The sequence below is a fragment of the Salmo trutta genome, chromosome 35 (genome assembly GCF_901001165.1).
Source record: "Salmo trutta chromosome 35, fSalTru1.1, whole genome shotgun sequence".
Classification (NCBI taxonomy): Eukaryota; Metazoa; Chordata; class Actinopteri; order Salmoniformes; family Salmonidae; genus Salmo; species Salmo trutta.
The window spans coordinates 17,766,691-17,792,523 of NC_042991.1; the positions used below are offsets into that span (position 1 = coordinate 17,766,691).

General features: G+C 43.2%; 2 protein-coding genes across 6 annotated transcripts; one reads left to right on the forward strand and one right to left on the reverse strand.

The window, feature by feature from the left end:
• The first annotated feature begins 756 nt into the window (after positions 1-756).
• On the forward strand, positions 757-19,965 carry trim54 (tripartite motif containing 54). The gene is made up of 9 exons (XM_029733582.1): positions 757-999; positions 1,884-2,059; positions 6,410-6,587; positions 10,039-10,134; positions 11,977-12,210; positions 15,799-15,821; positions 16,177-16,313; positions 16,501-16,545; positions 19,388-19,965. The coding sequence occupies exons 1-9, from the start codon at positions 829-831 to the stop codon at positions 19,414-19,416; spliced, it is 1,089 nt and encodes a 362-aa protein (XP_029589442.1). The 5' UTR covers positions 757-828; the 3' UTR covers positions 19,417-19,965.
• A 1,012-nt stretch (positions 19,966-20,977) lies between these two features.
• LOC115174757 (UI-like) lies at positions 20,978-24,348 on the reverse strand. Of its 5 annotated transcripts, XM_029733583.1 has the most exons (3): positions 24,243-24,348; positions 23,933-23,952; positions 20,978-22,142 (listed from the first exon to the last, which is right to left on the reverse strand). In XM_029733583.1, the coding sequence occupies exons 1-3, from the start codon at positions 24,335-24,337 to the stop codon at positions 21,619-21,621; spliced, it is 639 nt and encodes a 212-aa protein (XP_029589443.1). In that variant the 5' UTR covers positions 24,338-24,348; the 3' UTR covers positions 20,978-21,618. The 5 variants fall into 5 exon arrangements, with proteins under 5 accessions (XP_029589443.1, XP_029589447.1, XP_029589445.1 ...); XM_029733587.1 differs by lacking the exon at positions 23,933-23,952; XM_029733585.1 differs by lacking the exon at positions 23,933-23,952 and having other exon boundaries at positions 24,151-24,348.
• Between the last annotated feature and the right edge of the window lie 1,485 nt (positions 24,349-25,833).

Genomic DNA, 25,833 nt, shown 5'->3' on the forward strand with positions numbered 1-25,833 from the left:
GGGTTGAGCCCTTTTCTTATGGGCTCACATCCCAGCTTAGATCTTTTGAATATCCATCACTGATAATACTTTTTCATATAACGCACATTGAGCAGGTTGAAGTAGAACATTTTCAGATTAACATAATTCACATGGGCCTGCTATTCCCTGGGGTATCTATTGATAATAACATACCGGTAGGGCGCCTTATAATTGTTGCCCATTGCTCAAGTAATGGTTTTGACTAATTTACTAATAGCACAACACCATGTAGTGTGGAGTGGAGTCGTGTTTGTTGTGATGCCAATAGCAGTGAGTGACCGCCTCCGGACTGGCCTGCGTACAGCAGGCATTAGATTGGTGTTATGTTATTGACGTTGTGTTACATTTTTAGTGCCTCGTCATCGGCACCAGCTATCCCTCTCATGACCAGTGACTCAGGGGCCTCTAATACACCCCCACCCTACTGAATATTCCTGTGTGTGTGTGCGTGTATGTGCCTGCACGGGCCTGCCTGTCTGTCTTCCAATCAGTTTACTGCAGACATAAAAATGGACAGAGGAATCTCTCCCTCCTCTCTTCTAACACACCCCTGGTTTGTGCTGTGGGTCTGGGGTTAGGAATCCCATGGTCCAGAGTGGCATGCAATTTGGATAGTAACCTGACCCATAACAAACAAAGGCTAAATATATTTCCATGGCAGGGAGGGTCTTTACGCTGGAGGAGAGACAGGCAGAGAGATCGAGGGATAGAGTGATAGAGGGACAGAAAGATCGAGAAGAGAGGCACAGGAAGGTTCCCAGTTCTTTCTTCTTGAGGGCTTCATAGAGCGTCAGACCAGTGTTTGGGATGAACTTTGCACTGGGCTACAAACCTGGGCAACTCGGGGAGTCTAGCACCATGGATAACTTGGAGAAGCAGCTCATCTGCCCCATCTGCCTGGAGATGTTCACCAAGCCTGTGGTCATTCTGCCCTGCCAGCACAACCTCTGCAGAAAGTGTGCCAATGACGTCTTCCAGGTAAGAGGGGGGGCGGACGTTTTTTTGCATCACTCTCCTGTCCTGAGGCCATGTGTGGTCAATTAGTGGTCCAGCAGTGTTCTGTGATTTTGGAGCCCTGATTCCAGTTTTTACAGGTGCTGAGCTGAGTACATGTTTTATGGGGTGGCAGGTAGCTAGCAGTTAAGAGCATTGGGCCAGCCCTCCGACCATCCACTCAAGAAAAAAATTGGCCTGCTGCTGAAAGTAATTGGGAACCCCTGCATATATCTTTGGTCCTGTTGAACCCCTCAGGTCATTATTTGAACTGGAGGAGCCATTCAGATATGGGAGACGCCAACAGCTGCCTCAGTCCTTATCAAAGATCACGACAGGATACATTAGATGTATTTATGGAAGTTGGCGTGAACCATTTAGCCTTCCTCAATATTCATAGCAGTCTATAGTGTCAAGCCTTCATCCCTTTATGTTGAGGTCTTTATCATAAAGTATTGACTGTGGAGGATCATCTCCGCTCAATATTTAGTGGTGGGTGGATGGATCAGTGGCTCTGTAAATAAACTTTAGTTTCTGTGTGAAAGGTTCCTCACACTGACTGACTTGATCATTTGTTGTGGGTCCATCCTGGTTAAAGTGTCTAACAAGGTTAGTCTTCTTGATATCATGTCACCTTTAGGACCTTTAAGAGGTATGTAACTCAGTGTTTGGGCCTGTACCCAGTCTTAAGCACTCCTCAGTGCAGAATCATATGTTGGTTTCCCTTGAGTAGACAACATTTCTGTGTCAAACAGCTGTTGTCCATATCCTCCCTTAACTCTTCAACACCCCCAGTGAGAGTGATGCTTTACCATTTGACTCCACTACCCCCTCTCCTCCTCATCCCTTTCCCCCCTCTCCCCTCCCAGGCTGCCAACCCCCTGTGGCAGTCTCGGGGGTCCAAGTCCATGTCCACAGGGGGTCGTTTCCGCTGCCCATCATGTCGTCATGAGGCAGTGTTGGACCGCCATGGTGTGTATGGCCTACAGAGGAACCTGCTAGTAGAGAACATCATAGACATCTACAAACAAGAAGAGTCCAGCAGGTCAGTGTTGTGTGCGTGTGTCTGGGTCTGTGAGGGGTACGTGACTAGCTTCTGTAAGCATCCACTAGAACCAGAATGCTCACCAAATGTTAACATTATCCATACAGTTTTGCCATACAACACACACTTCTGCGGTGCTGACCTCTGTTGACTTAAGGACATGGCATGTCAACAAAAGCCATGAGCACAAGGAGTGTACTACTGCTACAACCCTATGTGAACTCAGCCATGAAATATTGCTTCCAGTTTCACCTCTCATGCCACAGGCCCTGGGCAGTCAGTGGTGCAAAGACCTAGGCATCTGATTTTACTCTAATGGTGTCACTAGCGCGTCTGTGTGTGTTCATCAGCTGCGTCATGTTAACAAACCAGGAACATAGAAACATCAGTCTCTGGCGGTGTCCTCCATGTTGTTGCTGTAACTAGCACACTTAATCCCTGCCTCGATGGAGCGGTAAACAGGAGAACCATCCTCTTGTAGCATTGACACAGATACAGACGTGTGTATCTGGGGGGTGGTTGTGAGTAGTATAGATCAAATCAAATCACATTTTATTGGTCACATACACGTGTTTAGCAGATGTTATTGCAGGTGTAGTGAAATGCTTGTGCTTCTAGCTCTGACAGTGCAGTAATACAGTTGAAGTCGGAAGTTTACATACACTTAGGTTGGAGTCATTAAAACTCATTTTCAATCACTCCACACATTTCTTGTTAACAAACTATAGTTTTGGCAAGTTGGTTAGGACATCTACTTTGTGCATGACACAAGTAATTTTTCCAACAATTGTTTACAGACAGATTATTTCCCTTATAATCCACTGTATCACAATTCCAGTGGGTCAGGAGTGTACATACACTAAGTTGACTGTGCCTTTAAACAGCTTGGAAAATTCCAGAAAATGATGTCCTGGCTTTAGAAGCTTCTGATAGGCTAGTTGACATCATTTGAGTCAATTGGAGGTGTACCTGTGGATGTATTTCAAGGCCTACCTTCAAACTCAGTGCCTCTTTGCTTGACATTGTGGGAAAATCAAAAGAAATCAGCCAAGACCTCAGAACATTTTTTGTAGACCTCCACAAATCTGGTTCATCCTTGGGAGCAATTTCCAAACGACTGAAGGTACCACGTTCATCTGTACAAACAATAGTACGCAAGTATAAACACCATGGGACCACGCAGCCGTCATACCGCTCAGGAAGGAGACGCGTTCTGTCTTCTAGAGAAAAACGTACTTTGGTGCAAAAAGTGCAAATCAATCCCAGAACAACAGCAAAGGACCTTGTGAAGATGCTGGAGGAAACAGGTACAAAAGTATCTCTATCCACAGTAAAACGAGTCCTATATCGACATAACCTGAAAGGCCGCTCAGCAAGGAAGAAGCCACTGCTCCAAAACCGGCATAAAAATTCCAGACTACAGTTTGCAACTGCACATGGGGACAAATATCGTACTTTTTGGAGAAATGTCATCTGGTCTGATGAAACAAAAATAGAACTTTTGGCCATAATGACCATCGTTATGTTTCGAGGAAAAAGGGGGAGGCTTGCAAGCCGAAGAACACCATCCCAATCGTGAAGCATGGGGGTGGCAGCATCATATTGTGGGGGTGCTTTGCTGCAGGAGGGACTGGTCCACTTCACAAAATAGATGGCATCATGAGGCAGGAAAATTATGTGGATATACTGAAGCAACATGTCAAGACATCAGTCAGGAAGTTAAAGCTTGGTCGCAAATGGGTCTTCCAAATGGACAATGACCCCAAGCATACTTCCAAAGTTGTGGCAAAATGGCTTAAGGACAACAAAGTCAAGGTATTGGAGTGGCCATCACAAAGCCCCGATCTCAATCCTATAGAGAATTTGTGGGCAGAACTGAAAAAGTATGTGCGAGCAAGGAGGCCTACAAACCTGACTCAGTTACACCAGCTCTGTCAGGAGGAATGGGCCAAAATTCACCCAACTTATTGTGGGAAGCTTGTGGAAGGCTACCCGAAACGTTTGACCCAGGGTAAACAATTTAAAGGCAGTGCTACCAAATACTAATTGAGTGTATGTAAACTTCTGACCCACTGGGAATGTGATGAAAGAAATAAAAGCTGAAATAAATCATTCTCTCTACTATTATTTTGACATTTCACATTCTTAAAATAAAGTGGTGATCCTAACTGACCTAAGACAGGGAATTTTTACTAGGATTGAATGTCAGGAATTGTGAGAAACTGAGTTTAAATGTGTTTGGCTAAGGTGTATGTAAACTTCCGACTTCAACTGTATCTAACAAGTAATATCTAACAATTACACAACATATACCCAATACACACAAATCTAGTAAAGGAATGGAATTAAGAATATAAAATATTCTAGACGAGCAATGTCAGAGAGGCATATAATAAGATACAGTAGAATAGTATAGGATACAGTATATACATATGAGATGGGTAATGCAAGATATGTAGACATTATTAAAGGGACTAGTATTATTTATTAAAGTGGCCAGTGATTTCAAGTCTATGTATATAGGCAGCAGCCTCTATGTGCTAGTGATGGCTATTTAACAGTATGATGGTCTTGAGATAGAAGCTGTTTTCCAGTCTCTCGGTCCCAGCTTTGATGCACCTGTACTGACCACGCCTTCTGGATGATAATGGAGTGAACAGGCAGTGGCCAAGGTGGTTGTTGTCCTTGATGATCTTTTTGGCCTTCCTGTGACCGGGTGCTGTAGGTGTCCTGGAGGGCAGGTAGTTTGCCCCTGGAGATGCGTTGGGCAGACCGCACCACCCTTTGGAAAGCCCTGGGGTTGCGGACGTTGCAGTTGCCATACCAAGTGGTGATACAGCCCGACAGGATGCTCTCGATTGTGCATCTGTAGAAGTTTATGAGGGTTTTAGGTGACAAGCCAAATTTCTTCAGCCTCATGAGGTTGAAGAGGCGCTGTTGCGCCTTCTTCACCACACTGTCTGTGTTAATGGGCCATTTCAGTTTGTCAGTGATGTGTATGCCAAGGAACTTGAAGCTTTCCGCCTTCTCCACTGTGGTCCCGTCGATGTGGATAGAGGCGTGCTCCCTCTGCTGTTTCCTGAAGTCCACGATCATCTCCTTTGTTTTGTTGACGTTGAGTGAGAGGTTATTTTACTGGCACCACACTCCCAGAGCCCTCACCTCCTCCCTGTAGGATGTCTCGCCATTGTTGGTATCATGCCTACTACTGTTGTGTCATCTGCAAACTTGATGATTGAGTTGGAGGCGTGCTTGGTCACACAGTCATGGGTAAACAGGGAGTACAGGAGGGGACTGAGCACGCACCCTTGTGGGGCCCCAGTGTTGAGGATCAGCGAAGTGGAGGTGTTGGTTCCTACCTTCACCACCTGGGGGCGGCCCATCAGGAAGTCCAGGATCCAGTTGCACAGGGCGGGGTTCAATCCCAGGTCCTCGAGCTTAATGATGAGCTTGGAGGGTACTATGGTGTTGAATGCTGAGCTATAGTCAATGTACAGCATTCTTACATATGTTTTGTCTAGATGGGATAGGGCAGTGTGCAGTGTGATGGCGATTGCATCGTCTATGGATCTATTGGGGCGGTAAGCAGCCAGCTGGTCGGCGCATGCTTTGAGGATGTGGCTAGGGATGCCGTCTGGGCCGGCAGCCTTGCGAGGATTAACACGCTTATACATCGTACTCACATTGGCCACGGAGGAGAGCCCGCAGGCCGCGTCGGTGGCACTGGGTTATCCTAGTGAATATCTGATATTTTTCATGATAATTTTGGATACATTTGGAATTGGGAGGTGGGGGAGCCCTATTTAGAGGGGTTAGGGTAAGAGTTAAGCCAGGGTTGAACGTAAGGCCAGGGTCATTCTCATTTTATATAGAAGGCCACTGGGTGGCAGTCTTTTCCAGTGTTGATATCATTTAGAAACCTGTAGCAGCAATATCACAGCTTGTTCAGGCCTTGTCTTGACACAATAAAGATTAAAGATTATATTATTACGTCAAGGGAAGTGCTTTTGGTCTGTAACACCAATTTGAGCTACATGAGCAATCTATCTAGTTTCCCTCAACATGATATTCCTCAATGGCTTTTCTCAAATGTGTAAATTGTTCTATATCTATGTGTAGGCTTTTCCTCTAGAGAGAATATGAATGGTCAATAGTAGTACAATTCCCCCAATGCCTTCTGGGTTATCTGAAGCCTTGAGAGCTGCTCCCATTTCCTGTGCCATTGACAGAAGAGCCAAATAAAGTGTGTGTGCATATGCACATTGGTCTGTGCGCATGTATGCATGCGTACTGGATGTGTGCTTGTGTGTGTGTTTCTGAGGCTGTCCCTTTACTTCTGTGTCCCTGCAGGCCCCTGAACCCCACCAAGGTGGAGCAGCAACAGCTGATGTGTGAGGAGCATGACGAGGAGAAGATCAACATCTACTGCCTGAGCTGTGAGACGCCCACCTGCTCCATGTGTAAAGTGTTTGGCCAGCACAAGGACTGTGAGGTGGCCCCCCTGCAGAACGTCTACAAGAGACAGAAGGTAATGGAGCACCCTGAGTCAGGGCCAAGGGTCTGATTGTGATGTCACTCAATATCTCTATAGCTGTCTGTCTTCCTTTCTGGTAGTCTGTCTGTCTGTTATATCGTCCTTATTCTGAAACGTAATTATCCAATATAACAGCTTATAACACTGTCTGTATTCATTATGTCCCCCAGAGAGAGATTTGAATGTTATTTGAAGTGTAGAGCCAGTGTGTGTATGTGATCTGCCTTATCTAAAGAGAGAGTGTGTGTGTGTGTGTGTGTGTGTGTGTGTGTGTGTGTGTGTGTGTGTGTGTGTGTGTGTGTGTGTGTGTGTGTGTGTGTGTGTGTGTGTGTGTGTGTGTGTGTGTGTGTGAGTGCTAAGTGTAGCGACAGCAGACAGATGTGTTGAGTTGTGGCTACCCTGCGGGGTTTCATCTCACCGCACACACAAACACACACACACATGACCCTGTCAACCTGCTGGCACGACAACTAAGATTGTATATACAGTGCATTTTGAAAGTATTCAGTCCCTTTGACTTTTTCCACATTTTCTTACGTTACAGCCTTATTCTAAAATTGATAAATTGTTTTTTCCCCTCATCGATCTACACACAATACCCCATAATGATAAAGCAAAAACATGTTTTTAAACATTCTTGCAAAATTATAAAAAAATAAAACTGAAATATCACATATACAAAATTATTCAGACCCTTTACTCAGTACTTTGTTGAAGTACCTGTGGCACCTCGAGTGATCTTCTCCCATTCTTCTCTGCAGATCCTGTCAAGCTCTGTCAGGTTTGACGTGGTGCGTTGCTGCACAGCTATTTTCAGGTCTCTCCAGAGATGTTCGATCGGGTTCAAGTCCAGGCTCTGGCTGGGCCCTTCAAGGACATTCATAGACTTGTCCTGCGTTGTCTTGTGCTTAGGATTGTTGTCCTGTTGGAAGGTGAACCTTCACCCCAGTCTAAAGTCCTGAGTGCTCTGGATCAAGGATCTCTCTATACTTTGCTCCATTTATCTTTCCCTCGATCCTGACTAGTCTCCCAGTCCCTGCCACTGAAAAACATCCCCATAGCATAATGCTGCTACCACCATGCTTCACCATAGTGATGGTGCCAGGTTTCCTCCAGACGTGACACTTGGCATTCAGGCCAAATAGTTTAATCTTGGTTTTATCAGACCAGAGAATCTTGTTTCTCATGGTCTGCGAGTCATTTAGGTGCCTTTTGGCAAACTCCAAGCGGGCTTTCATGTGCTTTTTACTGTGTAGTGGCTTCCGTCTGGCCACTCTACCATAAAGACCTGATTAGTGGAGTGCTGCATAGATGGTTGTCCTTCTTGAAGGTTCTCCCATCTCCACAGAGGGACTCTGGAGCTCTGTCAGAGTGACCATCGGGTTCTTGGGGACCTCCCTGACCAAGGCCCGTCTCCCCCAATTGCTCAGTTTGGCCAGGCGGCCAGCTCTAGGAAGAGTCTTGGTGGTTCCAAACTTCTTCTATTTAAGAATGACGGATGCCACTGTGTTCTTGGGGACCTTCAATACTGCAGACATTTTTTGGTACCCTTCCCCAGATCTGTGCCTCGACACAATCCTGTCTCGGAGCTCTACGGACAATTCCTTCGACCTCATGGCTTGATTTTTGCTCTGACATGCATTGTCAACTGTGGGACCTTATATAGACAGGTATGTGCCTTTCCAAATCATGTCCAATCAATTGAATTTACCACAGGTGCACTCCAATCAAGTTGTAGACACATCTCAAAGATCATCTATGGAAACAGGATGCACCTGAGCTCAATTTTGAGTCTCATAGTAAAGGGTCTGAATACTTATGTAGATAATGTATTTATGTTTTTTATTTTTAATACGTTTGCAAAAATTTCTAAAAACCTGTTTTCGCTTTGTCATTATGGGATATTGTGTGTAAATTGATGAGGATTTGTTTTATTTAATCCATTTTAGAATAAGGCTGTAACATAACAAAATGTGAAACAGTCGAGGGGTTTGAATACTTTCCAAATGCACTGTATATGAAACTGAAAAAGAACCAAAAACATACTGAACAAAAATATGAATGCAACATGCAAAGTGTTGGTCCCATGTTTCATAAGCTGAAATAAAAGATATACAAAATTTTACACATACACAAAAAGCTTATTTCTCTCACATTTTGTGCACAAATTTGTTTACATCCCTGTTACTGAGCATTTCTCCTTTGCCAAGATAATCCATCCACTTGACAGGTGTGGCAAATCAAGAAGCTGATTAAACAGCATGAGCATTACACAGGTGGACCTTGTACAGGGGACAGTAAAAGTCCACTCTAAAATGTGCAGTTATGTCACACAACGAAATGCCACAGATGTGTCTAGTTTTGAGGAAGCGTACATGTCCACCAGAGGCGGAAATGTCCACCAGAGCTGTTTCCAGATAATTTAATGTTAATTTCTCTACCATAAGCTGCCTCCAACGTTATTTAAGAGAATTTGGCAGTACGTGCAACTAGCCTCACAACCGCAGACCACGTCTAACCATGCCAGTCCAGGAGCTCCACATCCGGCTTCTTCACCTGCAGGATTGTCTGAGACCAGCCATCCGGACAGCTGATGAAACTGAGGAATATTTCTGTCTGGAATAAAGCCATTTTGTGGGGAAAAACTCATTCAGATTGGCCTGGATCCCAAGTGGGTGGGCCTATGCCTTCCCAGGCCCACCCATGGATGCGCCCCTGCCCAGTCATGTGAAATCCATAGATTAGGACCTAATGAATTTATTTAAATTGACTGATTTCCTTATATGAACTGCAACTCAGTAACATTTTTGAAATTGTTGCATGTTGCATTTATATTTTTGTTCAGTATTGTTATTCAAAGGGTTCTCCTATGGGGACAGCCAAAGAACCCTTTTAGGTTCTAGATAGCACCTTTTTTTCCTAAGAGTGTAACTTTCCCCTAGAGGATCCAAGTGAACGGTGACTAATATCAAAGGGAAGGTCGCTTGTTAAGGATGGATTATGTGTCTGGCTGTTGAGTAATACTGAAGGGGAAGCCACCCACACAAACATGATACATACACGTTACATATTTGCTGTATCTACTTTCATAAGCTAAAAGAAGTATGTTTGAACGGACTATAACATCAGGTGGCTTTGGTGACAAATGTGCCTTGCATTCAATGCTCACTCGCTCACTATGAATCATTCATTACAAATACAGACGAGGAAGGATAACGAGCAACTTCAGCTTCAGCTAATGTTTTATACATTGTTAAAAACACAACACTTTCGATATTTAAATCTTCAATCTATCATCACAATTGTGTGAACTACTACCTAAAGTGTCAGCTGAGGGATGGAACAAAAGCATTAATTTCCTATAGCCCTCCTCGATTAGGGTTTGGTGACCACTGGTGAAGTGAGTACAGACATTAACCCGTCATGCTATGTTGATTGGCTGCAGACGGAGCTGAGTGACGGCATCGCCATCTTGGTGGCTGGGAACGACCGTATCCAGGCCCTCCTCTCTCAGATGGAGGAGACCTGCAGGTCCATCCAGGTTAGAATGTCACCCACTACAACCAGACCTCTCACTTCACAGTCACAAAGCTCACTGTGGAGTCACCACACACATCACTGTGAAAAACCTGTTGTATTGTAATAACTAGCATCAAGAAGTATTAATACATTATTTATAAACTATGAATAAATAAATCTATATATATATATACACTGCTCAAAAAAATAAAGGGAACACTTAAACAATACAACGTAACTCCAAGTCAATCACACTTCTGTGAAATCAAACTGTCCACTTAGGAAGCAACACTGATTGACAATACATTTCACATGCTGTTGTGCAAATGGAATAGACAACAGGTGGAAATTATAGGCAATTAGCAAGACACCCCCAATAAAGGAGTGGTTCTGCAGGTGGGGACCACAGACCACTTCTCAGTTCCTATGCTTCCTGGCTGATGTTTTGGTCACTTTTGAATGCTGGCGGTGCTTTCACTCTAGTGGTAGCATGAGACGGAGTCTACAACCCACACAAGTGGCTCAGGTAGTGCAGCTCATCCAGGATGGCACATCAATGTGAGCTGTGGCAAGTAGGTTTGCTGTGTCTGTCAGCGTAGTGTCCAGAGCATGGAGACGCTACCAGGAGACAGGCTAGTACATCAGGAGACGTGGAGGAGGCCGTAGGAGGGCAACAACCCAGCAGCAGGACAGCTACCTCCGCCTTTGTGCAAGGAGGAGCAGGAGAAGCACTGCCAGAGCCCTGCAAAATGACCTCCAGCAGGCCACAAATGTGCATGTGTCTGCTCAAACGGTCAGAAACAGACTCCATGAGGGTGGTATGAGGGCCCGACGTCCACAGGTGGGGGTTGTGCTTACAGCCCAACACCGTGCAGGACGTTTGGCATTTGCCAGAGAACACCAAGATTGGCAAATTCGCCACTGGCGCCCTGTGCTCTTCACAGATGAAAGCAGGTTCACACTGAGCACGTGACAGACGTGACAGTCTGGAGACGCCGTGGAGAACGTTCTGCTGCCTGCAACATCCTCCAGCATGACCGGTTTGGCGGTGGGTCAGTCATGGTGTAGGGTGTCATTTCTTTAGGGGCCACACAGCCCTCCATGTGCTCGCCAGAGGTAGCCTGACTGCCATTAGGTACCGAGATGAGATCCTCAGACCCCTTGTGAGACCATATGCTGGTGCGGTTGGCCCTGGGTTCCTCCTAATGCAAGACAATGCTAGACCTCATGTGGCTGGAGTGTGTCAGCAGTTCCTGCAAGAGGAAGGCATTGATGCTATGGACTGGCCCGCCCGTTCCCCAGACCTGAATCCAATTGAGCACATCTGGGACATCATGTCTCGCTCCATCCACCAACGCCACATTGCACCACAGACTGTCCAGGAGTTGGCGGATGCTTTAGTCCAGGTCTGGGAGGAGATCCCTCAGGAGACCATCCGCCACCTCATCAGGAGCATGCCCAGGCGTTGTAGGGAGGTCATACAGGCACGTGGAGGCCACACACACTACTGAGCCTCATTATGACTTGTTTTAAGGACATTACATCAAAGTTGGATCAGCCTGTAGTGTGGTTTTCCACTTTAATTTTGAGTGTGACTCCAAATCCAGACCTCCATGGGTTGATAAATTGGATTTCCATTGATTATTTTTGTGTGATTTTGTTGTCAGCACATTCAACTATATAAAGAAAAAAGTATTTCATAAGATTATTTCTTTCATTCAGATCTAGGATGTGTTGTTTAAGTGTTCCCTTTATTTTTTTGAGCAGTATATATATATATATATATATATATATATATATATAAAAATGTATAAGGGCTTATTCAAGTTATTATTAGGTGTTACCAATGGGTGTCTGTGTGCAGGAGAACGGCCGTCGTCAGAAGCAGAGTCTGTGTGATAAGTTTGACGGGCTGTATGCCATCCTGGAGGAGAGGAAGAAGGAGTTGGTGGGGATGATCAGCCGCCAGCAGGATGACAAGCTGGACTACATCCGTTCCCTCATGCGTCGCCATGGAGACCACCTGGAGGGCGCCGTCAAACTGGTGGAGACAGCCATCCAGTCCATGGAGGAACCACAGATGGCTGTGTTCCTACAGGTAGGCACTATGGATGGGACACTAGCACTGAACCTGTCTGGCCTCAGTAACTGGACCAAGGGTATGTACCAGTATGTCATGTAATGGAATAGAATAATGGTCAGATGTAACTTTAGATGTAACTTCTTGAGCAGAAAGGTTGCCTGTTTCAGCCCTTGTAAACTGGATGAGGATCAGTGTTCCTGCAGGTAGCTAATGTTTCACTGTCTTAGGATCAGTAGCCCTACAGGTAGCCTATGAGTCAGGGGACCCTCCACAAAGGACTGTAATAGGATCAGTTGTGTGATCAATGTCTCTGGGAACTCTGGTCCTGTGGATCTCTGATCGCACACTGTAAAGAGGAATTTCCAGGTGAAAGGGAGAGCAGTCATTGGTAAAGTAAATCCAAAATATATGTGGTTTAATACAAGTTGCAACAAGGAGATACCTCCTGCACGAAAGCAGAGCAGATGTCTCACGAGCCTCTCTAAGCAGGCCCTCACATCCTAATCATATGTTCTGGAAACGCATAACTAAAGACATAACACAAAGCAGTGAATCACACAGTCTCACAGAATAATAACCAGTGTGTCCTCGGAAAAGACACCTTTAGACTGGCACCAACACTATCAGCAGATAGGAGAACTGTCCATAACATTCTGGTTTAGCATACAAGTCTAGTGACCATCAACCTTGCACAGATTAGAATCATGTTACAGAAAGGAAAAGGAAAATATGTTAGCTGTGTTCGAATACACATACTAACCGCACTAACCATACTATTTGTGACGTAAATTCATTATGTAGTATGCTTATTGGTCATAGTATGGATAGAGTTAGTATGCTAAAAGCTACCGGATGTCGTACTAAATTCACCAAAATAGGAAGTACAGTACCAGTCAAAGGTTTGGACACACCTACTCATTCCAGGTTTTTTCTTTATTTTTACTATTATCTACATTGTAGAATAATAGTGAAGTCGTCAAAACTATGAAATAACACATATGGAATCATGTGGTAACCAAAAAAGTGTTAAATAAATGAAAATATATTCTTCAAAGCAGCCAAATCAAAATATATATTATATTTGAGATTCTTCAAAATAGCCATTCTTTGCCTTGATGACAGCATTGCATACTCTTGGCATTCTCTCAACGAGCTTCACCTGGAATGCTTTTCCAACAGTCTTGAAGGAGTTGCTGTCACTTGTTGGCCGCTTTTCCCTCACTCTGTGGTCCAATTCATCCCAAACCATCTCAATTGGGTTGCGGTCGGGTGACTGTGGAGGCCAGGTCATCTGATGCACTCTCCTTCTTGGTCAAATAGCCCGTACACAGCCTGGAGGTGTGTTGGGTCATTGTTCTGTTGAAAAACAAATGATAGTCCCAATAAGCGCAAACCAGATGGGATGGCGTATCGCTGCAGAATGCTGTGGTAGCCATGCTGGTTAAATGTGCCTTGAATTCTAAATAAATCACAGACAGTGTCACCAGCAAAGCACTCCCACACCATCACACCTCCTCCTCCATGCTTCACAGTGGGAACCACACATGCGGAGATCATCCGTTCACCTACTCTGCGTCTCACAAAGACATGGCGGTTGGAACCAAAAATCTCAAATTTTGACTCATCAGACCAAAGGACAGATTTCCACCGGTCTAATGTCCATTGCTCGTGTTTCTTGGCCCAAGCAAGTCTCTTCTGCTTATTGGTGTCCTTTAGTAGTAGTTTCTTTGCAGCAATTCGACCATGAATGCCTAATTCACGCAGTCTCCTCTGCACAGTTGATGTTGAGATGTGTCTGTTACTTGAATTCTGTGAAGCATTTATTTGGGCTGCAATTTCTGAGGCTGGTAACTCTAATAAACTTATCCTATGTACCAGAGGTAACTCAGGGTCTTCCTGTCCTGTGACGGTCCTCATGAGAGCCAGTTTCATCATAGCGGTTGATGGTTTTTGCGACTGCACTTGAAGAAACTTTCAAAGTTCTTGAAATGTTCCGTATTGACTGACCTAAATTTCTTAAAGTAATGATGGACTGTCGTTTCTCTTTTTTCTTATTTGAGCTGTTCTTGCCATAATATGGACTTTGTCTTTCACCAAATAGGGCTATCTTCTGTATAACAACCCTACCTTGTCACAACACAACTGATTGGCTCAAACGTATTAAGAAGGACAGAAATTCCACAAATTAACTTTTAACATGGCACACCTGTTAATTGAAATGCCTTACAGGTGACTACCTCGTGAAGCTGGTTGAGAGTATGCCAAGAGTGTGCAAAGCTGTCATCAAGGCAAAGGGTGGCTACTTTGAAGAATATATTTTCATTTATTTAACACTTTTTTGGTTACTACGTGATTCCATATGTGTTATTTCATAGTTTTGATGTCTTCACTATAATTCTACAATGTGGAAAATAGTAAAACTAAAGAAAAACCTTGGAACGAGTAGGTGTGTCCAAACTTTTGACTGGTACTGTATACACGCAGTGGACACTATTTCCGTGCTCTTAGGGCCCATAATGCAATTCTTCAGAAAATGGGCGTCGCTTCACAACGTTTTCAGATTAGAAATAAATGCCGGAAAATATGCAGGCGAAGTCTGACGAGAGCGCATACAAATTCATTGTTTTAATTAACTAATTATGACAAATGTAAAGAACATGTTGAGCAATGTAATAAAGTATTGACTTTACAAATAAGTTACGTTACACGTTATGTTGGCTGACAGTTAGTTAGCTATGCTATCTTTACGAACAGCGTAGCGTTACACAGCAGTATTTACCGGTATGTTAGCTAGTTATCTAACGTTAGTTGGTTACTAATAATACATCGAACTTGCCAAGCAGTATATTAACTATATGCTATCTAACTACCCAACGTCTATTGACTTGATTGTTCACATCATTCTTAGTTGTATAGTTGTTGTGCGTTCTCAATGGACATTGTTAATTCTGGCTATCTACTCCGATTTCAGAACACTCCTGTCTGAGTTTGCCAGAGCGCAGAATAATTTATGAATTTACTCGCCCTAGCAGAGTTGGTTTGGCGGTTTTTATGTTATCCAGACCGTTCGTGACTGTAACTGTACTGCTGGCAACAAATATATATTTTTTTTGTTGCTGTCGTTAACTAACACCTGCCTCGTTCTTTGACCTCTGGCCCCCTGGCCATCAATACTGTCCTTGGAACAGAGACAGGTTGGATGACGTGCTCCTGCTGCAGACAGCCGGTAGTTAAAACCCCAGCTAGGCGAGAGATAGATGGTACCATTCATGTCATCCATTCATCCAGCAGTCCTCTCCTCCACTCAGGTCCCTGGCTCTACTCCTGTCCTCCACTCAGGTCCCTGGCTCTATAAAGAGCTACAGATTAAGTAAAGCTCATAACTGAAGTGTCTCTTTATTCAACTCCCTCATTGTTCATGCTTGCAAGCCGTTGGTTTAGTCATCCAGTTTACAGGTAGCGCTAGCAGCGAGTGTTAGGATGGTGGCAGGTGCATGTTTTAAACTCATTCTGGTTTAGATATAGCCCTAATTGACCTCCGAAATTAAGTGCTGGAAATGAAACTAGATGCAATAGCCTACCCATCGTTTCTTTTCTCCACAGAGCATCAAGGATATATTTAAACAGTAAGTCAAATTCTTGTTTTCGTCTGTTTAGTGTTCCATTCTGCTTCATATGGGGTGTTTATCTGTAAAGTCACAAATTGCATTACATTCACTAACACAAACACACCAATTGCATTGACTGTAAAGCTAAAGTAACTGCATAGAAGATGCGTGTGATTTGCAGTTATGTCTGATTGCTGGCTGCTGATAGCTAATACATTATAATGAAGCTCTCCACCTGTAGAGTTATTGAGCAGACCCAACCAGCCTGCGTCACTACCAGCCACAGGGGTACAGAGGACGTTGCCATCCATCGCTGTCTGTCACCTCCTATTTGTTTCTCTGAACTGTGACCTCACCACTGTGTCCTTTTAAGGATCAGCACCACTGCCAAGGTGTCCAGTATGGAATGTCCAGAGCCGGGCTACGAGAGCATGGTCCATTTTGTCATCAACACAGAGAATGTGGCAGACATGCTGAGGACCATTGACTTCAACACAGTTAGGGCTTCAGGTAGCTGTACAATATGACCATATATGGAGAGTTTGGTCATTAATGTTTCTCTATACATGACTCTAGCCTCAGGGCACTGACGCATGTTCAGCTCCGAACATTAACCCCAAAACTATTTTCCATTGCATGTTCAAGGCTATTTCCCTTGTTTTTGCTGGTCTGTCTTAATGTGGTGCTCTCTGTGTAGTTGCAGGTTTCCAGGAAAAGGACGGGGAGGATGGTTATGATCTGGGTGAGGACTTGGCATCGCTGGCAACAGGGGGACGTAGACTATGGGCAATACTAGTTGAAAAGGGTCAAAGAAAGAAAAAGCATGCTATGCTGCTCCCATGCTTTATTCCCTTACACACATTTACAAGGTTTAGGCTTCAAACACAAAGGCTGTTAAATATAGTTATATTGTATATCGTTCCTTCTGACATCAGTCTTAAACATTGCCATAAAGGCTGAAATCAAGTGTTTAATATATAGAATATGGATGGATCACTTGTCTTGTTTACCCCACAGCCAACTCATTTCAAATGGAGAGACCAGGCATTCTTTCTCCTCTCAGTGATAAATTAATTCCATATTTCCCTTGCTACCTCCAAAAGTGTAATGATCCTAGTGCCAGGGGACCCTTCGTCCTCACAGCATCACTGTAACATGCCAGAGATTAATGAACTAGAAGTACACATTTTATGAATGGCCACGGACAGATACTCTAGGGAGAGATGGAGGAGTGGTTGTTGACTGGCCTGTTATTTATACATGATTAAAGTTTCAACCAGAAACTCCCAAGTGAGGAGTCTGATGTATTGATTGGGCTTTACCTTGGTGTACTGACAATGAAAATGCTTGTAATTTTGGCTTAATATACAGTACCAGTGAAAGGTTTGGACACACCTACTCATTCAAGGGTTTTTCTTAAAATGTTACAATTTTCTACATTGTAGAATAATAGTGAAGACATCAAAACTATGAAATAACACATATGGAATCATGTAGTAACCAAAAAAAGTGTTAAACAAATTAAAATATATTTTATATTTGCAATACTTCAAAGTAGCCACCCTTTTCCTTGATGACAGCATTGCATACTCTTGGCATTCTCTCAACCAGCTTCACCTGGAATGCTTGTCCAAGCAGTCTTGAAGGAGTTCCCACATATGCTGAGCACTTGTTCGCTGATTTTCCTTCACTCTGCGGTCCAATTCATCCCAAACCATCTCAATTGGGTTGAGGTCGGGTGACTGTGGAGGCCAGGTCTTCTGATGCAGCACTCCATCACTCTTCTTCTTGGTGAAATAGCCCTTACACAGCCTGGAGGTGTGTTGGGTCATTGTCCTGTTGAAAAACAAATGATAGTCCCACTAAGCGCAAACCAGATAGGATGGCGTATCACTGCAGAATGCTGTGGTAGCCATGCTGGTTAAGTGTGCCTTGAATTCTAAATAAATCCCTGACAGTGTCACCGGCAAAGCACCATCACACCTCCTCCTCCATGCTTCACGGTGGGAACCACACATGCGGAGATCATCCGTTCACCTACTCTTGCGTCTCACAAAGACACGGCGGTTGGAACCAAAAATCTAAAATTTGGACTCATCAGACCAAAGGACAGATTTCCACCGGTCTAATGTCCATTGCTCATGTTTCTTAGCCCAAGCAAGTCTCTTCTTATTTTTGGTGTCCATTAGTAGTAGTTTCTTTAATAGCAATTCGACCGTGAAGGCCTGATTCACGCAGTCTCCTCTGAACAGTTGATGTTGAGATGGGTCTGTTACTTGAACTCTGTGAAGCATTTATTTTGGCTGCAATTTCTGAAGCTGGTAGCTCTAATGAAACTTACCCTCTGGCTCAAACGCATTAAGGAAAGAAATTCCACTATTTAACTTTTAACAAGGCACACCTGTTCATTGAAATGCATTCCAGGTGACTACCTCATGGAGCTAGTTGAGAGAATGCCAAGAGTGTGCAAAGCTGTCATCAAGGCAAAGGGTGGCTACTTTGAAGAATCTCAAATATAAAATATATTTCGATTTGTTGAACACTTTGTTGGTTACTACATGATTCAATATGTGTTATTTAATAGTTTTGATGTCTTCACTATTATTCTACAATGTAGAAAATAGTGAAAATAAAGAAAAACCCTGGAATGAGTAGGTGTGTCCACACTTTTGACTGGTACTGTAGATCATGACCCTTACATTGGGCATTCAGCTCTGTTAAAAAGCTCTGCCTCCTAGTTCCTTGGGTTGGGACCTCAGCTTGACAGGTAGTGAAGAATAGACCTTTCCTGTGTCTCACACACCGATCTGAGCCATGTTTCTGTAACCCGTGTCATTACTTATAATAGTTATAAATAACTAGTGCCCACCCTGCTTGTGATGGAGTTGGGGTTGTTGTGGATATATGGCCCTGAGCCTGGGTGCTCACATGAGCTGACGTTGCCCCCGGGGCTGTCGACCTCTGATTGCGGGAAGGGATGGAGAGGGAGGGGACACACACGAGAGGCGAGACAGAGCTGGGAGTAATTGATGGGGTGTGTGTGTGTGCGCGCTCACCAGAGCAAGAGTTCCCTGACTATGAATGGAGATTGATCGGTGTCTGACGGCCACCAGTGATCTGAGGTTGACACAGTTTTCTGGCAACAATCTGTTCCAGCAATAATTCTTCACACTACTTGAGGGATGATACAGAATGTCCAATTCCATGATATGTACAGTACTGGAAGGGGTTAACTGAGTGTGGTTTTCATATCTCTGACTCATAGAATCTAAGGGGAAACTATAGTAGACATTGCTTAAAACTATGGAGCAAATGTAACATTTCCGAAGGACATTAACACAATTACACAGAATCTCTAACAGCCGGAAGCAGAGAATCTCCCTCCACTACGTAATGAGGAGAGTCATAGTATATTCATGTCAAGAGACAAAACACAGTGTCCTCTCCTCTCCCACTTGGTGCCCCCGTTTAATGTTTGACTTCAAAAATAGACCCAGTCCAACAGGAAATGAAGACAGTGGTGATGGTAGGAGATTGTCATGCTCAACTCACATTAATCAATCTCCTCTTTTGTTTTAATCAAGGTTTTTCCAGTCAAGAAAGGACTACTTAGAGGGTTTATGGTAATCCCCTGCGCACATCCATCCAGAGTATTGATGTTTGCCTTTACCATTCGGCTGTCAACTGGTTTTGCTGTCCACAGTATTTACATTGAGTGAATTACAGATCTACAATAGAGAATAAAGCTCAAACATCACTCAGTTGAAGGCCTCCCTCGCCACCCACATCAGATATATGTACAAAAGCCCATGTATTGTGTGTACATTTGATAAGCTAAGTATAATCCAATGAAATGTATCCCACTGTTGGTTTGAATTGTGCATGTTGTGAAGTAGGAAGAATATTGTTGTTTTTCCTCACCTAACACTCCTTCTAGTGCTTGTGATTATCCTGCTACTTCCTCTTCAACAAACTTTACTTTGACAAGAGTTCCACAAGTGCCTTGAAGAAAAAAGTATGACTAATATTATAGAGACCGAAGCAGCTGTAAGCTGCACTTCTAAAAGGTTATGAGGAGAACTGAATGCTCCGATGGTATAGTATATGCACTTTTTAGTCTTAGTTTACATCATTTTATAGAAATAAACATACATTTCATTGTGATAGCTTCCATCTCCTTTTCTGAGGAAATGTTTGCACTACCAACCCTGACCCAGAGCTATGGCTGCTGCTTTGATTCCAGAGGGATCAGTAATTGAATGTATCTTTATGGTGTTAACACAATGAGGAACAAGGCAGCAGAATTCCACCATACTGACAGTCTGACAGAGCTGTCTGACAGAGCTGAGCCGTATAGTAGAAACACCATGTCGGGGGCCATTTTGACGAGCTCTCACAAGTTCGCAGCAACCATTACACTATTATGTAGGCGTCCACGTTATGCATTTAAAAAGGAGACAGGCAACTGCTGTAAAGTTAACTGTTTAATAAGCATTAAAGGCGAAGACTGCAAGAATGTTAGGCCATAGAGGTTTTGCAATGAGTGTTCAGCCAGAGTTTACTACTCAGGTTTTGTATTTGAATGGGCAAGAGGAATCTCAGCAGCATCTGTTTACAGACATAGGAATAAACTATTTTGGTAGTCAGAGAGGACATGATGTCTTACAAGTCAGCAGAATAGTTTCCTTTACTACATTCTCTACTGTAAGAGACTATGACAGAGTCAATATCATTTTTTTCCAGAATTTTTTTATTACAAAATATAAATGGCAAAAAAGCTTTTATTTTCTGCTAAACCATGGGATCATAAGATATGTCCAGATGATTAGGGTTTGACAAAGCAGTCAACATAAAATTAAGCATTTTCTTTTTTTGTTCTTTAAGGTAAGCATGCTGTACTACAGAGGACAGTTCACTCAGATGAACATATAATAAGAATAGTGTGTGGGGGGGGGGGGGGGGGGGGGTGTAAAGAGTAGGATATGTTCACCTAGTCCCAGATAAAATTGGATATTAGTTGTATCACAAAAAAGCTTGGGCACTGGCAGACCCCATACCTCAGCATTTTCCAAACTTGGTCCTGGGGACCCCAAGGATTGCACTTTTTGTTTTTTGCCCTAACACTACACAGCTGATTTAAATAATGAACTCATCATCAAGCTTTGATCATTTGAATCAGCTTTGTAGTGCAGGGCAAAAACAAAAATGTGCACCCCTTGGGATCCCCAGGACCCCAAGGGGTGGTAATGTGTTATAGGGCTATAGCGTTTGTCAACATGTTGATATTTATTGCTGGAAACGTCAGTGTAATGATTAGGCTATCTGTCATTGTTATTGACTTTGTAGTAACCGTTTATGCTACTGTTGACATCAAATCTTAGTTAGGTCCCTACTTTGACTAATAAACATGTTGCACTTATTCCACATTAGGGCAACTTATAACCCAATTTGATTCTGACAATATTATTGTTGTAGGTCTACTACAATGTTCCGGACATCCAAAGGTGAGAATAGAGGTGTGAAATGCGAAGTATTCACACTGCCATATCTCAAAGAATAGTATTCCAGTCGTCCGCTATGAGTACACTGTAGCTGGGGTCTTGGTAGACTGGTAGTCAATCGTTTTATAGCCCGTTGATTTTGAAAGGCTTTTTGGATAGGTGGGTAAGTTCCTTTTACGCACAGGTTGAAGCATGACGAATGACAGAGAAACCAAAGGTTAAATGCAAAGAAAAATCGAAACTATTTCGTGGGAGAGTGCCAGGGGCTTTTTTTTTACGTGAGATATTTTCTCCCTTGTAGATTACACTTGGTATCACTTTCCAACTTCATCTAGATACTTGCGGTTCAACTCTGCTTGCTCCTTCTGGCTCTCGATCCGCGCCATTTCGATCATATTTCTCAGCAGGTGGAAAGTGAGGTCGATGGAGATCGGCGGGTCATCGTTTCTCTTGGTCAACTCCACGAAGTCTTCCACGCGGTTAACCTCCTCAGGCGCGCGCTGCTGCTCAAAGGGCGGCAAACTGCGCGCCAGGTGACCAAGACGTCTCGAGCCCAGGGGCGTCACCTCAAAGGGAAACTGTGGCGGGAAACCGGTTTGCAACCTGGGATTTCTCAGCAAATAACGCAGTATATTTTCTCCAATAAGGTAGGAAACTGCGTCGCCAGACTTCTGGAACACCTCGTCCAGCTGACTCTTGTAGCCGTGGCCGTCGAACATGGCCAGGTCCTGTGGTCGACTAACACTGGGGGGGATGTGAGAGGTGAGGAGAACAGTGGCAAGGAGCAGGACCAGGGGGACAGGCTTCATAGTGCTGGACAGACGAACAAAACGGTGCCCTGTTATGGAGAGAGGTGTAAAAATATTAGGAATAAGCACTGAACTCAGTACGCTAAAACTTCAAATTGCACTTATGTGGCTATTGTGTCTAACGCAAATAAAAATAGGCTCATTCTTACTAAATGCTTAAAGGCAAACTTAAACAGTAATAAACAACAGTAGGCTATTGTAGCCTATTGAAACTTGCAAAACACAAAGTAGATCATAGACGAGGTTAATTGGCACACAATATACAGAAATCGTTACTGAAACAAGCATGCACAGGTTTCTTTAGCTTTGTAAATAAATACATTAACCTATTCATTGTTTTCATGATACAAAAATGACCAACTAATTCCTGTGTCCTTGATATTCTCAACTCAGCACCAGAGCTCTCAGCACCTCAAACTAAAAATGTGCAACAAAAGAAAGCGAAATGAACCACTTACTTGATCGCCTCCTGGTGCTGAAAAAGTCTAGAAAAGTGTCAAAGGAGAACCCGGTACGAAAAGTCCCGCTAAATGGCGATTGTAGTAGACTGCCTCTGTCTGAACTGTTATATACATCCAAGATAGCTCCATTGACGTCAGTGCAAGTGCATAAACTGCTTGTAAATGAGGCGACTCCGTTTTAAGTAAAGGCAAGTGTTTTGGAGGACAGCTCACAGCTGATGCTGTTGACCAAGGTCTACTGGATAGAAAAGGCATGACAGTGTCTGATATTCATCTCTTAAGTTACCTACCTCAACCTGTCACATTAGCCCTAATTATGTCCACAAGGCAAAACCAGTTATTGTTTCACAAGGTGTTGCTATGCCTCTAGTGAAACTGGAATGACAGAACACAGCAAAAAAAACACGTACTTACTAAAAACAAAACAATTGTGGACGTTAAAACTAAGTGATTCGTTAAGGTGTAAATCTGCACAATGCTACTATGAATCTGGTCTCTGAATAAAGTAGTCTAGAAACGATGAGCTGTTGTCGTGATGCCTTTATGCATGGTTTAACATCTTGGCGAGGCAGAGCAGAAGCGCACAGTGGGGAAACGTGCAGAGGGTGCAGAGAAACCTGTCCATGGTGCTGAGAAGGTTTCCGCTTGTAATGCACGGGATGCAAGTCGATTCTTAATTAAAACGACCAAAAAATATAAAATAGAGGAATAGGTCATGTTTAGCTGATAAAACCCGCAAGATGTATATACTGCACTGAATACAGGGGTGAAAGTAAGGCGGTACTGTCCGGTACACTCTAGAAAGAAAAGGTTCCTGGAGTATCCTTTAGGAGTTCTTCAAATTGAAACTGTGGGGGAACCCCTACGAGTTCTTCAAAGAACCTTTTAAATGGATCCTCGAATAACCTTTTGAATAACCTTTTGAATAACCTTTTGGGGTTAATATCTGAACTACCCCCCTCCCCTATTATTATTATTAATAATATGCACAACAATAACACAATATTTTAGTTGTCAGTGTTTATTATGATTTTAGTGGCAAAGCAGAATTAAAAAATCTAAATTTTAGGTAAACTCCCAGTAGAGCCACAAGTCCAATGGGTATATCCTCTAGCATGTTGATGTTAATGTATTGATGTTCTCCGTATCGATAGCCAGAATGATTTTGCAGTGCACGGTGATAGAACAGGTTTCCTGTTATATTCATCAGAGGTGTAGCGAGAGTGAAGTCTGTGAATCCAAAAAATAGTAATTATACAGATGTTTACCAAAACATGCACACGACAGTATTCATACCTTGTTTTTCATGGAAAATGTAAATGAAAAAACTGTTTTGATGATGGTTTTCATACACATACCTTGTCCATAATGTAGAGGCCTATGGGATTTTCATTGAAGAGGTAAGATAGGAGAATGGTACATGTGATCTGCATAACATACCAATAGACATACCTTTGTACTGCGTCCAGGTGAAATAAATAGTGGGGGTATACTGTACTGGTGAAACGTGAGCCTATCACAATGAATACAACATGCTCAAAAAACTAAAGGCTACTAGGCCATTATTTAACATTACTTGCATGTCAGCCGCATGAAACATTAGTGAATTGACTGGAAACCGGGTGGTATACACTCCAAATTGAGTTGTGGTTTGAGGAGAACGCTTACATTTTGTCAAGGCGGAGATGAGTGGCAGAGATGCTCTCGACAAGGCAGAGATGAGTGGCCGAGACCGAGGCGCGCGTGGATAACAGTGGATGCATCAATTCAGGCTACAAGTGTAGACATAATGACAATCGCAGAATTTCATTACACTACACGTAAGTGTTTTGTAAATGATGTCTCTTTCCATTCATCAAATTTCGGGTGCACAGTGCACTGTTGGGGTTTGGATGGTAAAATAATTTCGAGTGAAGGAATGTGTGCGAGTAGCCTACAAGAGCGGCTTTGTTAAGTGATTGTTTGACAGTCAGATGAAAACGTCATGACTGGTTGTGTTAATGCCACTTTAAAAGGTAGAGGCGGCGTCTCCATAAGGCTATGTGAAGCTAAGGTTTCCCTAAAGTAAATTGAATTAAATTGCCACAATTATATAGCCTAATTAGCTTACTCTTGTCTATACAGAAATAAATACAATCATGTTGGACAACAGCCAGGCATATCGCAGTATTTAAAAAAACTGCTTGGAAAGCAAATGGCTATTGCTGTAAAGTGGCGACCGTCATTCAGGGCAGGTGGGGCTTACTTGTAATTCATTTTTTGGGGGGGCTTACCTGTTTTGCATGTTATTTTGGCATTTATACTTGTCACATATCAATTTGCAAACAATGTAAAAAATATAATAATAATTGAGTTAATAAAGCCGCATAAAAACATGGTCTCTTTTTTGCATTCTTGAGTAAGGCAGCTCCAAAATGCAGGTGTTTCAGCTGACTTCAGTGCTTTCTGTGGTGCTGGGGCAGCCAGCGGAAAATACAGCGCATAACTGTTGGCAATGTTCTCTAGTTGCGCCATGATTAGCTCAGTGTTCTGTCACTCGTGGGAACAGTACGTCACCGCCAAGTCTAAGGGTGAAAATTCAAGCCTCTTGGGTGCTGCCATAGAGTTACATTAGAAGTGCCCATCCAAGAAGGCTCAAGGTCACAGATAAAATTACATCAAATCACGTTATATCAACAGTAGCTTTGATTGGACTGATCATGTCAACATCATACTTCAAAAATCTTAGCTAGCAGTCATGAGTCAAGTCGACAATCTACTGGCAAATCCTTTTTAATCCTTGTCATATGAAGATAAATAATGAAGAGAAATTATAGATAAAACGTATCGGTGCTCATCGGCCATTGTACATAAACATTGGACAACAAGTTGGAAATCGGAAATTCAACAATGAGGTGTTTGGAAGAAATCAGTGACAGTGGCTAACTGCAAGCATTGCAAAGCAATCACTAGCCTGCTATTCAGTGGAATGGCTGTGTGGTCCCAAATCTGGCATTAAGTGTCTCTTTTCCAAGTTTAAAATGACAACCATTCAATATTGGGCATGCTGTCAATGAAGCATGATTTGTGCTGCACTCAAAACAACTGTTAACTCGGAACTGCGAAAACTTGACTTTAGTGAGTTCAAAACAACTGGGAATTACGGAAAAAACGAGCTCCGACTGGGAAATACGGAATTGTAAGTCGGGAACTCGGGTCTCTTTCTAGAGCTATGACCTGAAGATCAATGACGTCATCATGATTCTACCTTGTTTTTTTC

What these genes read in the sequence shown, in the direction of transcription:
- trim54 (XM_029733582.1), top strand. Translation starts at nt 829, where the DNA reads ATGAACTTTGCACTGGGCTACAAACCTGGGCAACTCGGGGAGTCTAGC. An exon ending in ACGTCTACAAGAGACAGAAG is followed by an intron (nt 6,588 to 10,038) that starts GTAATGGAGCAC and finishes GATTGGCTGCAG; the next exon opens with ACGGAGCTGAGTGACGGCAT. An exon ending in AGATGGCTGTGTTCCTACAG is followed by an intron (nt 12,211 to 15,798) that starts GTAGGCACTATG and finishes TTTTCTCCACAG; the next exon opens with AGCATCAAGGATATATTTAA.
- LOC115174757 (XM_029733583.1), bottom strand. Translation starts at nt 24,337, where the DNA reads ATGCATCCACTGTTATCCACGCGCGCCTCGGTCTCGGCCACTCATCTC. An exon ending in CATCTCCGCCTTGACAAAAT is followed by an intron (nt 23,953 to 24,242) that starts GTAAGCGTTCTC and finishes AAAATCCCATAG; the next exon opens with GCCTCTACATTATGGACAAG. An exon ending in GCCTCTACATTATGGACAAG is followed by an intron (nt 22,143 to 23,932) that starts GTATGTGTATGA and finishes TCTCCATAACAG; the next exon opens with GGCACCGTTTTGTTCGTCTG.